The 17,621-nt window shown below is 35.3% G+C and overlaps 2 protein-coding genes across 6 annotated transcripts in view; both read left to right on the top strand.

The window, feature by feature from the left end:
• Positions 1-6,686, top strand: part of LOC123710868 (uncharacterized transporter YutK-like) — a 30,128-nt gene extending 23,442 nt beyond the window's left edge. For all 5 annotated transcript variants that reach the window (XM_045663142.1, XM_045663143.1, XM_045663140.1 and 2 more), the window contains 5 exons: positions 1,988-2,199; positions 3,849-3,964; positions 4,524-4,643; positions 5,919-5,979; positions 6,539-6,686. In XM_045663142.1, coding sequence (XP_045519098.1) covers positions 1,988-2,199; positions 3,849-3,964; positions 4,524-4,643; positions 5,919-5,979; positions 6,539-6,570 — 541 coding nt within the window. In that variant the 3' untranslated portion in view covers positions 6,571-6,686. The remainder of the gene's footprint in view (positions 1-1,987; positions 2,200-3,848; positions 3,965-4,523; positions 4,644-5,918; positions 5,980-6,538) is intronic.
• Positions 6,687-11,164: 4,478 nt separating this feature from the next.
• LOC123711425 lies at positions 11,165-14,419 on the top strand. The gene is made up of 4 exons (XM_045664004.1): positions 11,165-12,046; positions 12,364-12,529; positions 13,005-13,334; positions 14,081-14,419. The coding sequence occupies exons 1-4, from the start codon at positions 11,275-11,277 to the stop codon at positions 14,391-14,393; spliced, it is 1,581 nt and encodes a 526-aa protein (XP_045519960.1). The 5' UTR covers positions 11,165-11,274; the 3' UTR covers positions 14,394-14,419.
• The last annotated feature ends 3,202 nt before the right edge of the window (positions 14,420-17,621 follow it).

Raw genomic sequence — 17,621 nt, 5'->3', positions numbered from 1 at the left:
GATCTTTTCAGGCCAGTAGATGTTCAGAATACGGCGAAGACAGCGGTTAACGAAGACTTGGAGTCGGTGCGAGATGTGTTTGGTAACCTTCCACGTTACACACCCATAGAGCAGCACAGATTTGACGTTGGATCCGAATATTTTAACCTTGATTCGACGCGTCAACATCCGTGACTGCCATATAGGCCGAAGTTGTGCAAAGGTTGCTCTGGCCTTGGCAATGCGCGTCCTCTTCTGTACCTCCAGTTTCAGACACGACGCTTCCGAGGTAAACAAATTGTTGAACGCTTTCTATGTCCTCTGCACCCACCCGCATTGGGGTGCGATTCTCAACTCCAACACGCATTTCTTTCGTTTTCCGGGTGTTGATTTTGAGTCCCGCAAATCCCGCCTCGCGTTCCAGGTCGTCCAACTTAGATTGCATGTCGCGGTGCGTGTGACTCAGCAGACAGAGGTCATCGGCGTAATCCAAATCTTCTAAGATGTTGGTTAATCCCCACTCTATTTCGCGACGCTGGTTCTGATGTATGCGATCCATAATCCCGTCGAGAACAACCAGGAAAAGTAGTGGCGAGAGTAAGCAGCCTTGCCGGACGCCTGCATGCACTTGAATATCGTCTGAGACGAGACCATCGTGAATCACTCTACAAGAATAGTTCCTATAGCTGGCCTTAACTAGGTTAATTATCTTTGGCGGGACACCAATGTTAGAGAGTCGCGACCATATGCTGCTCCATCTCAACGTATCGAAAGCTTTTTCGAAGTCAACAAAGGTAAGATAAATCTCTCTCTGCCATTCTGATGCCTGTTCGAGAATGATACGAAGAGTGTTAATTTGGTCGGTACACGAGCGGTTAGGCCGGAAGCCAGCTTGTTCTATGCGAAGGAGAGGCTCAACGGCTGCAGACAACCTGTCCAAGATAATTCTGCAGAAAACCTTGGAAGGGGCCGAGAGCAAGGTGATACCTCTCCAATTGCTGCATTGGCTTAGATCACCTTTTTTGGGCACAGTAATAAGAAGGCCCCTATTCCAGTCCTCCGGAAGCTTCTCGCTGGCCCAGATTTTCCCAATCAAAGGTGTCAGCGTGTCGACGGTAGTAGCCAGGTCCGCTTTTAACATTTCTGCGGCTATTAAATCAAGCCCTGGTGCTTTACCAGTCTTAAGACCCATGACCGCTCTCTCCACTTCATCACGTGTAGGTGGTTCGATATCGATGTCTAGTGGCCTGGGTGGTGGAAATGTGTCTTGCATGCCTCCATGTGTAGCTGTGGGACGAAAGGTTTCCTCGAAGTGTTCACGCCAGCGTCGTAGTTGCCCTTCTGCTGTTACGATAAGTTGACCGTCTTTTGATTTTAGAGGCCAAGATTTTAGTCGCTTTATACAGTTCTCCCATGTTGCCGGTGTTAGCGGCAATTTGAGCGTGGTCAGCAATACCGTCAACCCACAACCTTCTGTCCTTTCGCGAGCTGCGATAGATCTTCTTACGAATCTCCCGATACTGCTGTCTGAGGTCGGCTTGTAGTAGTTCGTCGTTGGTTCCGAGCAGTTTTAGGTGGAGTTCCCTACGGTCGTTTATCAGCTGCCAAGTAGCTTGTGACATCCAATCCACGCGCGAGTGCTTAGTATGACTTTTCTTAAATACGTATAATTAAAATTTGTAAAAAGAAATTAATTATTAGATGAAATCTTTATTGTTTATGTCACCCTGGCCAACTCCAGCAGATTAAATAACCTGAATGTAATATATTTTTTTTGCTATATCATATAAATATTTTCGACTATACCGATGAATGTGAGCAAGGTAAATGTAACATGACAGTTTGCATGGTCACACAACTGCTCCTGACCATGCATATAGACATAAGTTATACAATTGAATGTAATGTGATTTTTGCATGGTCATATCTTGACCATGCCGAACTTTAAAAACACCGTTTGGATTTCTTAAATACTGCGTGATAATTCATACTCTTTTATCCGTTTCAGACAAGACCAATCCGCGTTATCAGCGGCCACTCGAGGGGCCACAAATGGTATAGCCCTGGTTCTAAACATAATAGCCAACTTGGTGGCTTTTGTCGCTGCAGTGGCGTTTGTCAATGGCCTATTGGGATACTGCGGTGGTCTTTTGGGCAATCCGGACTTAAATCTCGAGTGGATCTTGGGGAAGGTGTTCATACCGTTGTGCTGGATGATGGGTGAGATTCTCATTATTATTAGTTTTACTTACTGTTTTGCGTTTTGTCTTGTGTGTGCAGAATTACCTACTCTCGACTTGCGAACTGGTAGTAAATGTAAATTTACAATTAATTTAACTTTTTTTTGACGTTCGTAAGTGTTGTTTACCTATATGAATGAAGATATTTTGAGTTTGAGTTTGAATTGACCAATTTGTGTTAGTAGTACTATATTTTCTCTATGAAGATTGACGTATTTGACAGTTAAAGACGTTCGTTAACAAAGACGTTGCGACTACTAAATGCTGTTTTCGAGATAATTGACATTCGACATTTTTCTTTCGAGTTATTGTTATTATATATACAGTGTAATTAATATTTTATACTAACTTTGTTTTGCTTTAATATGATTTATCAACTTAGCCTGCCTTATTAGCAGCGATATGGGACACTTTGCTTTGCTACCCCATACAGATATATAAAAGTACTGAATAAAACTAAATTTATATATTTTTTTCAATTTTTCTCCATGTGAAAACCTTTCTTAGAATGTAAGAAATTAATAAATAAAAAAATACTGCAAATGGTCAAGCCGTGTTAGAGTTTTCTATTTAGGAACATTTCGATAAATTTTCATAGATTTTCTTTTATTTGAATTTTAACATTATCGTACGGTCTTAGTAAGGATAGTATATTTTATAAATAATAAGATTTAAACGCGATATCCCGGTTTGAAGCTCGTAACTAAAACTATATATGGATATAATTTGAAGCAAAGATGTAATTATTTATCAATGGTTTGAACTACCTCACCCCATGAAAACCGTCTAATTCTATGTTTTACTTAATCTTTATTTATTTCCTATTTGTACAGTAACTTAATACTAATGCAATAAAAAACTAAACTAAAAACATAATATAAACATAACAAGTAAAAACTTAAAATCTAAATCATTTTATAACTAATTATAAATAATGCAATTCTTGTAATTCAGCCAGTGTGCAAATAAAAGCATCTGTCTCACAAGCAATAATATTTAGGGTGCGCAAGAGACGCGTAAATGGCGCTTCTCTGAGTAAGTTCGTACGCGCCCGAGGCACTGCCAACAATTGCGATTCCTTACCACGCGGAGAGTGGTTATTTGGCACACGCGGCCCCAGTCTCTCCAACATTTCCGCATTATATATTTTGCCTCTAAGGACCTTAAAAAAATACAATGTGACAGTAAGGTCCCTCCTTACCACTAACTTGTTGTATCCCACCATACCGAAGACAAACAAAGTTGGATACATAACTGGGTAAAGTGGGTACACTCCATACAATCTCATGTAAATGTATCTCATTAATTTATTTTGAATACGCTCCACCATTAGAGAATATTTCTTTTCCTGAAAAGATTTTTAAAAAAAACGACCGTTTCGCTCATTATATCATGCTCAAATTGCCAGATTATTGAAACTTTTATGCCGGTACTTAACTTATTAGTCTGCGCACGAGTCACATTTCTTTACATTTCGATCACGTCCAAATAAAATGGACACTTTTTTGAGTAAAATAGATCTTTCGATTGAGAACCTAATTTTCACAATTCGTACGACGCTTTAGTAACTGCTAATATAACATCCCGGGATACCCTAGTATATCTATATTATACATATATTTTCACCAGGTGTTCCTTGGGAGGAGTGTGAATTGGTTGGATCTCTTATCGGTCTGAAGACGGTAGTCAATGAATTCGTGGCTTATCAACGCATGGGAGAGATGAAGAGAGACGGTCTTTTGTCTGTAAGTATTTGCATTTTACATAGAATTTCTCTCAGCCTTTGCTGCTGTTAAATGACCTCTGTAGCGGCGAAGACGAATAAAAGTAGGCCGAGGGGCAAGTGGAATGCAGCGTAAAAATATGGAAACACCACTCACCTTTAGTCCTCAGTCTCTTCAACCGTCTCCGTGGGAGAAGACCACAAATAAAGTATAAGCACAAAATAGCGGAAGTGTATGAAAACGAAGCGCAAGCGTAAGCACAAGCGTGACCTCGCGTCGGCGGTTTAGTCTTCTCTAAAGGCGCGGGAGCATGTGTAATGGTCATCTCCTCCTACACTTGCAGATGGTAAAAGAGAAAGAATGGTGTTTAGGGAATTGGTGCGGTAAGGACAGAAGATGTGTACAGAGAGGACTATAGGTAACTGGATGGCGTGAACAACCTCAAAAAAAAGAAAATATTATATAAGACATCAGAACTAATACTATTTTCCTCTATTAATTTTACTGACTTGAGAAATCAATTAGGACTTGAAAAATTAATGAGATTATTAGAGGTTTGATTTATTTTATTTGTTTATAGGGTCGATCGGAATTAATAGCGACGTACGCGTTGTGTGGCTTCACCAATCCATCCTCAGCTGGAATCATGATCGGGGCAATAGCAGCTATTGCTCCTCAGCAACGGGAGACCCTGTCTTCGGTAAAATGCTTTATTTTATCATATATATACGCAATAAAAATGTTATTTATGTCTTCCACAAATTCGCTTTTGATGTAATCGTGTTCTCTTAGTTGCAATATATTCATGTTTGACTATCTCCATATGAATTTTTGTTTTCGAAATATTTGCGGACAAACTAAATTTGTCAAGAGTTGTCAAGCTTTTTCTATTCACAACACTTTGTCAAAATTATTGGACATCTAATGACTCATTCACTCACTTTTTATATTATAGAAAAAACTGGAGTCATACTTAGCGCTTTTCTGTCTCTGAATTTTATTAATTTTCATTGTGTTTTATTCAAACCCAGTGGTACCCATATATATATGTTATATGATCATTTGTCAATCTAATAGGCAAGTAGGTAATCAGCCTTCTGTGCGTGACGCACGCCGTCGACTTTTTGTGTCTAAGGCGAGCCGGTTTCCTCGCGATGTTTTCTTTCTCCGGTCGAGCGAATGTTAAAAGCGCACATAGACAGAAAGACCATTGGTGCAGAACCTCAGGGTTGAGAGTCGCTGAAGCTACTTAACTGCTCTGTTTATTCATATCTTTTGTCACATTTGTTACGCAGAGATGGACTTTCTATGAACATGTGTATGTATATATATGTTATATGAGTTAGAAAAGTTATTCCTTTAACAAATTTGTAATTTAATATATTTCAAAGAAAACAATTTTTTACCCGGATTAAAGCTATTTGTATAATTATTTACATAATTCATCGTATCTAACTAACCTAAACTAACTTTCTTTCTAACTACTAACTGACGAGACTTATCTTAAATTATCGTGATTTGTGTCTTTTTACTTTCTATTTTTAATGTATCATCTTTTTAGTTCAGTTTGTTTTTTTGTGTCTTTTTACTTTCTATTTTTAATGTATCATCTTTTCAGTTTAGTTTTTTTGTTCCTGTTTAGTTTTTGTCTTAATAACTGTGTATAACATGTATTTTTGCACTACTTGCATATCTTATGTAATTTAATAGGTTTTTATTTTTTCTTTACTCGCAGTGGTTGCCTGGAAGAGATCGCTCGAAAGCGATAAGGCCGCCGGAAAAAATAATAATTTTAAATTTATATATATATATAAATTTATTAATATTAAATTTTCCAACATTTCGTTCGTATGTAAATAATTATAAGTTTATAATAATAAAAATAGCTTTAATCCGGTTAAAGAAATGTTTTCTTTCAATGTGTAAAAGCTATGTTAACAAAAGACAATACTATTTAATATATTTGTTTTTTCAGTTGGCTCTGCGCGCGTTTTTCGCTGGGTGTGGTATTTGCTTCTTAAACGCATCCGTTGCAGGTAAGACATAAAAATTCCGGCAAGCTTAAGACATTAAAATTCCGGCAAGCTTAAGACATAAAAATTCTGGCAAGCTTAAGACATAAAAATTCCGGCAAGCTTAAGACATAAAAATTCCGGCAAGCTTAAGACATAAAAAATCCGGCAAGCTTAAGACATAAAAATTCCGGCAAGCTTAAGACATAAAAATTCCGGCAAGCTTAAGACATAAAAATTCCGGCAAGCATAAGACAAAAATTCCGGCAAGCTTAAGACATAAAAATTCCGGCAAGCTTAAGACATAAAAATTCCGGCAAGCTTAAGACATAAAAATTCCGGCAAGCTTAAGACATAAAAAATCCGGCAAGCTTAAGACATAAAAATTCCGGCAAGCTTAAGACATAAAAATTCCGGCAAGCATAAGACATAAAAATTCCGGCAAGCTTAAGACATAAAAATTGGTTAGTCGTCTACATGCCTCATGTAAATTAATGACCACGTAACAGATATATAAAACCCGGACCTGTAAAAGGTTGTTCAGTAAACCAATAATAAACGAAAAATAATTCTCCTTTTTCAGCTCTACTTATGCCGGAGGGATCTTTCGGATAATGATGCGAGTTAATTTTATTCATATTTTTAAGTCACATTCCGAATTGAATTAGAAGCCATGTAAATAGATTTAATATATTTAAATTTTTAAGACTGTAATAAAATGATTTATTGAATTATGTTTTATTCATTACCTCTGAAATAAAAAGTTATCTATAGAAAATATACTATATTTGTAGGTCAATTATTTATTTATTGTATAAATGATCTTAATATTGTTACGAAGACGGGTCGACTGCAATGTTTCTAGATTTTTCCACTAGTTAGAGAACTTTTCAGCAGGCTGTGGCTGATATGATTTCTGACCGTTTCAGGAGAGGGTTAATCACATAATGTTACCCTAGTTTTCAGGAAGCTGAAAACTTTTTTCAGTCGGTTTCAGAACATGTGTAGTAGTTGAGTAGTGAACATGTGGTGCAGGTTTCAGGAGACCCGTTTTCAGGCGTTTTCAGGCCTAGGTATACCCCTTTGATGAAGGAATATTCTAGACCAAACTTTCTAGGTGTGAGACAAAGACGAAATGATACGAGAGAGAGAGAGAATATCAGAACTTTCTCGAAACTAGACTGAGCAGTCAAGAACGCCGTACGACAAGGACGGAGTAACGTGCGAAAGAGACAAAGAGTGCGGACGTTCTAGAATTGTGCAATCGCTACTCAGTAGCAAGCCCGCCTAGAGAGTTCTCGAATATTGTTTAGAATTATTCCCAGGGATATATAAGCGAGCCGAAAGCGATAAAGTGCGAATAAAGTGATTACAAGTGATAAAGAACTGTGTGAAGTGTGCATAAGTGAAGTAATAAGTGATTGTTTTTGTGTGTTATAAGTGCATCTCTGCAATTAATTTGTGCCCATAAATTCCTCATTGATTTTTCAAGAAATAAACCCTTGAATAAATCTACGGTATTTTCTATCCGATCCCGTAGCTCGTAACAATATAAAGGAAGTTGTATTGTCTTTTGTTAACATAGCTTTTACACATTAAGAAAACACTTTTTAAACGTCGGAAAAAAAATTAAAATTTTGTAAATAATTATGTTTATAATAATAATATTTAAAAAGTGTTTTCTTAATAAAGGAAGTTGGTGTGGTGGAAACATAAACTGTACACAGTTTTTCAGTCCACCAGGACGACGAACATATTTAAATCATTAACACATATACAGGGTGTCCCAGAAAGAATGAATAATCCTTGAACTCCGCACTGGACAGCTATCCAGAGCTCAGAAAAAAATATCGAAAAAAAATATTCCAAGTGATACCCAAAATATGTTTTTTTTAGAAAAACATACGTTATTTTTACTTTAATTCACATTCATTTGCACACACGCCACAAAATAATGAAATTTGTGGCGTTTTTGGTGTCTTCTTATTCCTGATAGACCATACTATTAGAAATACATTAAATAATATAAGTATCTATGATACTTTTTTCAAAAAAAAAAGGAACTTGAGTTTTTGACATGAAATTTGAGACCAAAATAATTTTGGCATAGTTTGAGAATATTTCATGTAAAAAAATGTATGAAAACGTAAGTGGCCAGCTATTTAAAAAATGCGCAGTTCATACAGTTTACAAAATGGTATTATACATCATTTTATCTAATACCACTACGAAGTTATTGCTATTAAGATGCAAAAAGAGTAAATACGACTAAAAAAGAAAAGATAAGTCTTAATAAATTTTAATGATAATAAAAAGATCGGAGGTACATAAATCACGCTTTTTTCACAATAGGTGTTCAAATTGTCTACCAACAACTCTAATATGTATTATCGACATCATCTAATAAAGGCTCTACTAAGGTAACCGTCGTTCATTTATTTTTGAAACGGCCTCTTGAACACGTAATTAATTTCTGCTGCTGCGGCTGCGTAATTCCTCCAAATTTGAAATAGTTTTTTAGTACACTTTTTCTTTTAGACAGCCCCAGTAAAAAAAGTCCAGTGGGTTTAAATCCGGGGATCGGGGAGGCCACAAAATGGGACCCAAACGACCAATCCATTTACTTGGATACGTGGCATTTAAATAAGCATGGACGTTAGTGCTATAACGTGCAGGGCAGCCATCATTCCGTACCCAATGGGGTTTCCTTACTTCCTCAGGCACTTCTTCCATTAAGTTCGGGAGATCATTTTGCAAAAAATGTAAATAACTCGGAGAAGATAATTTTCCCGGCAGTTCGAGAGGACCAATAATTATTCCGTTTAATATACTAAGGCCAGTGATATGTAAACTATAACATTATAACAAACCATTCAAACGATTAAAATTGTACGTAAAACATCATAAACTAATTTAAACACTGACGCACCATAGATAGCCGATGCAAGGAACCTGTTCTTGTCGAGAATTCTCATTCGAATACAGGATGTGTTTCGAATATGTATTAAATGACGATGATGTCTGATTAGCATAATTTTTGTTATGCATATGTAATATTTTTTTTTAATGCAAATTTATTATTGTTTCTTGTTATATTAGTAAGAAGTGTAGTTGGTAGCGAGTTTATTAAATCTGGATTAAAGTAGTCTAATGTTTTTTTCCCATATAAATTATTGTACTTGGGTAATAGAAATTAGCTTTTTAATTTTCTACGTGTTGAATAGTGATAGTGAGTTTTAATTGTTTTGAGGTAATTCTGTAAAGTAGTTCATTTAATAATCCTAGCTTCTCTGCTCTTGTATAGGTGTAATTTTGAAAAATGCAAATAACTTTCTCTAGTCCTCTTTACATTTTATAGGAGCAATTGTTTTTAAAATACGTATTTGTATGCAAAAAATTGATTTAGATAAGTTTTGCATGTTCTCCCATAACATGAATATCCAAATGTTATAATGGATTCGGCTGGTGCTTTGTATAATCGTAACAGAGCTTTAAAAGGTGTTTTATTTTTTATTATAGTGAATTTGGCAAGTATCTCACTTAGCCAGAATTAATGTGCATTTTCCAGGACATTCGGTCATCTATTGTAAGCCCCAGGTACTTGTAGTTATTAACTAATTCTACGGCGTTGCAGTTGCAGTTTATGGGATACGATTTATAAGAATGTGCACACATGTGGTTGTGTAGGATTAAGTGGGGTGTACAAGAGCTTAGATTATGACTGGATCGGATATGCATGAACTTTGTTTTGTTAGGATTTAGTACAAGTCTGACGTCGTGGGACCATTTAGCCAATGTATCGAAACCAGATTGTAGCTTTGTTTCTGCTTCTTGGATGTTAGGCCCAGCGACTACTAGGCATGTATCATCTGCAAATTGGAATATCTGGCAATACTTTATTATGTTAGGTAATGTCTTAACGTAGGTGAGGTAGTGTAAAGGTCCAATAACTGAGCCCTGAGCCGTACCTTATGTTATAGATATTGAGACACTTTCTTCGTTGCACACTTTAACACGTAACTTCTATCTTGCAGATAGTTTTCACACCACTTGAGTAGGTTTCCTCGTCCTCCGCAGTCATTTAAGTTCTGTAGGGTTACGCTGTGCTTTAATGTGTCGAATGCCTTTCTGTAGTCAATAAACACAACAATGATCTTTTTTATTTAAGTGTTTATAAATATGGTCTGTGAATGCGGATAGTAATTGTTTGGTGTTTTTATTTGGTTGAAATCCATATTGTTTTTTAGAAAGAATATTGTATGTGTCCACATATCTAATAAAATAAATAATAAAAGGTTGCTCTGAATAACATAAGATATAAACACAATCGAATAATCGAATCTTTATATAAATAAATGTTCTGTGCGTGTATTACTCCTCCGAAATGTATTTTCAAGTGTATTCGATAATAATTGAGACGTATCTACAAATAGATACCGTTTTTATACTTTGAAATTTTCGTATTTAAGACGCGTGTACGGGGCAACGTCTATCGGTCCGCTAGTAAATGTAATGGCATAAAAAACATGTCTCGCAACACAGTTCTTCTACCGCAAAAACGCTTGTGGACCTGCAAAATATTTGTACATTTTTCTAATGTAAATTTTATTGATTTTTGCAAAGGTGAAACTATCACCACAAAATACACACTTGATTTTAATATTAGTCATAGTTTATATATAGGCATCATGCAGCCGCACGTATTAAACTTTATCGATTCATTTTTCTAACTTCGGCTTGTTTAAATCATCAGGTTTTATATTTTTCGTCATCCTTGAATTATTTCCTTCAAAATAAAACAAAATCAGCCACGCTCGAGAATATCGAGATAACGATTTTTTTACAACTTTGTAGCCCTACCCTTCCTTTACGTCACTTGTAAATTGTCAGATTAGTAAAATATATACACTTTTTAGCATGTAATTAACTCACAATACTTAAATCTGACGCGCTCGAGAATATCTGATGATAATTTTTTTTTACCAATCTGATCCTTTATTTTTGACGGGCATCCATATTTATGGGGTTCATATTTGGTGGAGGTACTTCACTGGGTACATCTAGTCTGTATATTCCACGTATCCTGTATCTTCCACGCAGTAGTAAATCCTGAAATCCCCGCTTGGGCACCCCTACTATTATTTCATCGGAGTTCACATAAAGTCTACTTCTGAAATATCTTTAAAACTAAATAAATTGACACAATCTGTCAAAATTTCAGTTTTGGAAAATTGCAAGCAAAAAATGTTGTATCATTATGCACTCTAAAATAAATATTATCTCGCGTAAAATTAAATACAACTGCCTCACGTACCCGTTATGATATCGTATTTAAATTGCGAAGTATATCTGTCCTTTCTCTTATACGTAATTACGAAAACCTTGTGTTCGATCATCGACAAATTTCGGGTCATGCACAAGCAAGAAGTGCACGTCGAAGAAAAAGTAGAAGATGATGTCAAATGGGTGCCTAAGAAAAAGCACGAAGTCCTTAAAGCTAAATATAAGTGCTTGAAAAAGCTCTTTCAAATCTACGACGCTAGTGTTATCGGAATTCTTCCAGAAAATTACATAGAACCATATCCCCAAAAAAGGCGCAAAAAGCGATCGAAGCGTACGAAAACGGATGCCATTGTTGGTACCGCTGAACTGTCAAACGGCGATACCGATTCCGGCAGTTCTGTGCCCGTAAAAGAAGTTCCGTCCACGTTCAAAAAGGACGGATTCACCCAGGATTGTAAAGAAAATGTCTCAGTTCAAAGCGAGATAAAGCAATCGGTTGTCAATGTACCGTATAGGGAAATGCGAAAACCGACACGATTCCAGTGCTTTTTACAGCGGATTTTTGGCTTAAATCCTGATAGACTGAAAAGGGGATATGCTAGTGATAATGATATTATATGTTATGATAGACGCCGGCGTGGTATAAGGCTTAGGAGACGACGAGCGAAGCAGGCAAGGTCGGAAATGGTTTTGAACGATATGAAAAGTCCAGTTATTTTGTCGTATATTCAGAGTGTTCAGAGAAGTTGTTTGATGGAGTCTACGCCACGCCAGTGTCCTATATCTGGGTGTAAAATGATGTTTTATGGTAAGTAAATAAGAAATATTTTAAAGACAATTCCACTACATCCAATGCTACCTATCCTGGTGCATATTACAATTTTAAAATAATGGAGCAAATTTCAGTATTATTATTATAGTATATTTAAAAAAAAAACTTGAAAACAATTACTGGTACAACTATTTTAATAGTATAAATACATTTTATTTTATGCTTTCTATCTGGTATATTAAAGCGATTCGGATATCGAACATTATCCGTTACTATTATCCTATATCTAAACTATACATATTTAGTTTGTAGGTAGTTACAAAAAATCCTACTCTCATTAATTATGGTTTAAGGAATAATAAACTACAACGACCACTTAAACCTCTGCCACTTTCCTGAACGTCAATATGTCTGTCACTACTGTCACGAAGGCTTCACCAGCGAGTGTGAGAAATTGCAGCACGAGAACGAGCATCTTGGAATATCGAGGATTAATACTTGTGATGTATCCAGTGGCTGGTAAGTTATATACCGCCTTGACTGTTTAGAAGAACTTAGTTAATTAGGAATATAAGAATAACTTTTGTATTGAATACAAAAGTAAAACAAACTGTGGCGCTTTAACATTTTGAGGTCTGAGCCACAGATTATCTATTTCTTGATCATTTGTTTATTTCAACGGGCAAGCCTCAGCCTTCTGTGCCTGTCACACACGTTGACTTTTCGGGTCTAAAGTAAATCAGTTTCCTCTGTGCTCTATGTTTTTATTTACCGTAAGTGCAAGTGTTACATGCGCACATATAAAGTCCAGTGTTGCACAGCCGCGGATCGCAGCTTCGGCCTTAGTGATGAGAATTGCACACTGAATCTTCTACGCCAATGTTCACAATTAAAAATTAATTTGAATAGATATTTGAAGAACTGCAATACTATCAACGGATTTGTTTATTTTTCGCGTTAAATACGTTGATTATATATAATAAAATAATTTCAGGCAATCCAGAAAGATAGCCAGTGTGACTCAAACTGAGCCCGAAGTCCAAGTCCAAGAGGATAAATTAAAGAAAATTGTGTCATTCTTCGACAAAATCACCAACCCCGACGATCTTATAAATGAAATTAAGAAAAATCGATTCTCCGAGTCGAATTTACAAACGATTCCGGCAACAACAGTTTCGGAGCTCAGTAAATCAGAAACATTGAATATACAGAAGAAATCTGGTAAATCGTCGTTGGCTGACGAATCGAATCACACTGAAATATCACAGTGTACTTCCACACCACCAATAAGATGTCAGCTGTGTGGAGAATTGTTCGATAACAGGTACTGTAGTGTAGACAACTTAATACTCTTAAACAAAGGTGAAAACTTGTACCTATAGTTAAGGTAGGAAATAACCAGATTTTCATAGCAAATCTAAAGATCCCGTTGTTTTTGGCAATCAATTTTTTTTTATTGTATACATAATCAGATGTTTTTTTTTAAATCAAAATTATAAAAAAGGTTTTTATAGCGTCCTACTAGTATAAATTCTGAGTTTGTCGCAATTTATAACAAACGTATGAAATGTGAGCTGTGACTATTTTAGAAGCGCGATTTTATGAGCGCCCTATTTTGGCATAGCGTCTTCGCGTTGAACACAATTTTGTGACAGTTTACAGTATTGTAAACTGTCAATACTGCTTTCAAATTAATTTACATATTATATTTAGCTGCATAGCAGTGTTGGCCTAGTGGCGTCAGCGACTCTCATCACTGAGGTCGTAGATTTGATCCCCGGCTGTGCACCGATGTATTTTCTTTTTATGTGCGTATTTAACATTCGCTAGGACGGTGAAGGGAAACATCGTGAGGAAACCGGAATTGTCTTAGACCCTAAATGTCGATGGCGTCCGTCAGGCACAGAAGGCTGATCACCTTCTTGCCTATTAGGTTAACAAATCATCATGAAACAGATACAGAAATCTGAGAACTAAAAAGGTTGTAGCGCCATTGATTATTATTATTATTCTATTTAGCTGGATAAGACAAGTTCATAAATTTTCCTAATTTGGTCACTTTTCTTTCAGCCGTCAATTAAGCGTACACATTGACGTCCAACACCGTATCAATGACAAATTCACAAAATTCCACAGCTGCGCTGGAATTATTAATGCTCACCCCAAAACTTCCTACCAACCATCTGTAATCAGTAATTACTCTAAAACGAACACATTACAAACAAAAATTTCATCCATAAGTGGCGATCCGTCAACTAATGTTGTGTATTATACGTCTTTAGAATCATTAAGTAAGAAATCTGTTGTTAATTCGTTGGTCCAAAAGGTGCGTAGTGGTTTTTGTTATAAGTGGGAGCCTGGTACTAAAATTATTCGTGTGTGATTTTTAAATAAATTATATTAAATGTTTCTATTTATTTTTATACATATATTTTTAAATTCGTAGTTCATAACTCCAATCACAGAAGCAAACCTAATCTTCGAATGTCGACGCATAATGCGAAATTCCATACTTTCCACCTAGCCTTGCGTTCCACATCACAGGGCGTTTAAGGGCCGAGTACCACCTTCTGGAAAACCACCATTAGCGTACCATGCCCTTATGGGTCGGCAACACACTCTTCACACGCTAGGCCTCAGCGGTGCAGGTTAGGCGACTGTTTTCACATTATTCAAAGTGACCAGCTTGCTTTCTGTCCCATAAAAAAATCTTTCAACATACGAAAATTCTTATTGCGGGTTTCTTAAAATTATTATAGTTTAATTATGGTAAAAACAATACAATTATAAATTGTATCTGTAGAAATATATTTTATTTACACCTTAATTGAATTATTAGGTATCTTCATAATTTTTTAAATCAAATGTCAAAAATCATCTTAAATACTTTTTATTAGCGGCCTAATTAATAGTATGACATACTCGCATAATTATTTAATTATAACGTTTCTTGAAAATTATAAATCCTTTAGATATACATTATTAATAGCTTATAGTATCAGAAGGTATTTACTCATGACTTGAGATAAAAATGAATAATAAACAGTGTTTATTAAATACCCAATGAAGACTTTGTATTCAATTTTCCGATTCATGTTTTAATGGTAAAATAAAACAATGGATTGCAGAAATAATTTTATATAACAAAGCGCACTTTTATGTTTGCGTTATGCCTTAACTAGGCTATATATATACTAGCTACATGATTAGCAAATATAACATTTGTTAGCTTTAACATTTGACCTTCGTACGTATTATTACGTAGATTACATATTATTTATAAAAAAAACAGTCGGCACTGTTTCTAACAAATTGCGAAATCGCTATGATAAAAAAAACTGATTTGTTTTTTTATAATTAAGTTATCTATTGGTAAAGCTTTTCGCAAAGCTTTATGCAGTATTTACGGTAATTATGTTTCCATACAAATATTATTATGTAAACCATAGTTTGAAGTAACCCGAGATTTTAATTGTTAGCTGATGTCCGTGACTGGCGTGGAGACGTCATGAATGTACGTAGCAAAATTTATTTCCCTTATCACTATAAATATAAACTATTATATCACAAAGAAATATAGTTTTTATGTCTTCAAAACTACACTTTATAAGTAATTTGGAATTAATGTGGTATGTAATATGAAATTGAGATCTTAGAAGGCGAACGACAAGAAATAATCCAGAAATCTATTAACATTACATTTCCACCTCAATACCTACCGGGTCTATAGCTTAAATGGAGACAATTGCCGGCGAATAATTAAGTGTATCGGAGGCACATTAAAGATATGAAACGCATATATCAAATGGAGTTACGAAAGTTCAATCAACAGTTTCATTGAGTCCTTATTGGTGGTAAAATAATGAGGATATAAAATTATATTATGAAAATAAAAACAAGATAAATTCCGGTGGTGATTTGCAATTCATAGTACACACCGTAGTTTTAGGAAGTACACAGTACAGAACTTATAACTCGAAGCACGATGATTGTGTCATAATGAGATTTATGTGACTGATAAAAATCTATTGTTTGCTGATTTTTAAGACGAAAATAGTAGAATAATTATTTTGAGGAAGTATTGGTATCGTACAGTGCATGAAACAATTATTGTTCCGTGTAAGATCAAATAGGCTATATAATAATATTAAACGGAAAATAATTGACGGCTTAAATATATGATTCTTTCCTTGATTCTTTGATTTTGTTCCCTTTGGGGTAGAGACTTTTGGGCCATGGGGTTCAAGTGCACAGATCGTACAGGTGACCCCAGAGCTGTTGCTTTTCTCGCTCAATGTATAAGTATCGCAATACAGCGAGGAAATGTTGCCAGTGTTAAAGGTACACAGGTACTAAACTTTTTAAATAAGATTTATTAATTTTTTCAATTTTTAGTTATTTCTATGATTACTATGTAGGTTAAGAAAATTATATATGTGATTGTTATGATTACTTATAAACTATAATATTAATAATAATAAGATGTATACATATTTTTACGTAATAGGAGGCAAACTGGCAGGAGGCTCACCTGATGTTAAGTGATGCCCATGGACACTCACATTGCCAGAAAGCTCGCAAGTGAGTTGCTAGCTTTGGATTTAGTAAAAGTAAATAGACATCACCCTTGAATATCAGACCCAGTCACGAATATCACCTATAAAAACTAACCTTTACTCATAAACGTACTTTATAACTTTTAAATGTTCTATCCTTAGAGGCCGTTCAAGGTTTAAGTAAGATTTACTGCAATTTATCCCCCCCCCCCCTCCTGTTTTCAGTATTTGTAGGAATCCTCGAAAATGCATCTCGTTTTCAAGCATAGACAATGTTTGGGTAATATTTGTAAAAAAGTAAATAATTACTGTTGACGTAATCACCAAATGAGAATATTAAAGACCCCCCTCCCCTCTATAGTGCTTACGTACTACTTGAACGGTACCTTAATCATATCATGGCTTAAATATTTAAAAGAGAAAACCTTGGACTTATTTAAGGTTTTTGAATAAACTTTAAAAATAGCAACACTACCCATTTGACTATAATCGAGGAAGCCTCAAGCTTCGCAATCGCAAAGCTTAGTACACTACCTATTATTATCAATTATTGCATATGGAGATTATATTTATCACTTAAATTAATGGCAGTGTGTACAATAGCCATATCTTTAGACCTAAAAACGCCCGTAATAGCAGATTAAACAAAAACCTGCCGTAACAATATTATTAAAATTTTGTATGAAACTTACAGTAATTGGGATATGTATTGTAGATACATATGTCTTTATACAATTGTAATAATTGTATGGTTGTATAAACGTCTTCTTTGTACGATTGAGGAACCAGTGGCTTGAGACAAAATCACTTAACAGATTTATATAGCATACGTTTTTGGGTTACGGCTGTCGAATAACCAGCGCTGTGTAACAGTCTGCTCCTCAGCATTATGCTGAGCCGGGGCCAAAACCACCACAACACACACGCTTTACAGAATTAAAACGTACGTTGTTCTTTTAAAAAAATGTTATTTCATTATTCATTATATTTTTTTATTATCGTTTTGTTAGTAATAAATGTTATGTCTATATCTATGAACATTGATTTTGTCTCAA

Source organism: Pieris brassicae, chromosome 6 (genome assembly GCF_905147105.1).
Source record: "Pieris brassicae chromosome 6, ilPieBrab1.1, whole genome shotgun sequence".
Classification (NCBI taxonomy): Eukaryota; Metazoa; Arthropoda; class Insecta; order Lepidoptera; family Pieridae; genus Pieris; species Pieris brassicae.
This window is presented reverse-complemented; position numbering and strand designations above follow the sequence as displayed.

Coding starts and splice junctions, on each gene's coding strand:
- LOC123711425 (XM_045664004.1), top strand. CDS start 11,275: ATGATATCGTATTTAAATTGCGAAGTATATCTGTCCTTTCTCTTATAC. Junction 12,530..13,004: donor TGTGATGTATCCAGTGGCTG/GTAAGTTATATA, acceptor AAATAATTTCAG/GCAATCCAGAAAGATAGCCA. Junction 13,335..14,080: donor GGAGAATTGTTCGATAACAG/GTACTGTAGTGT, acceptor CTTTTCTTTCAG/CCGTCAATTAAGCGTACACA.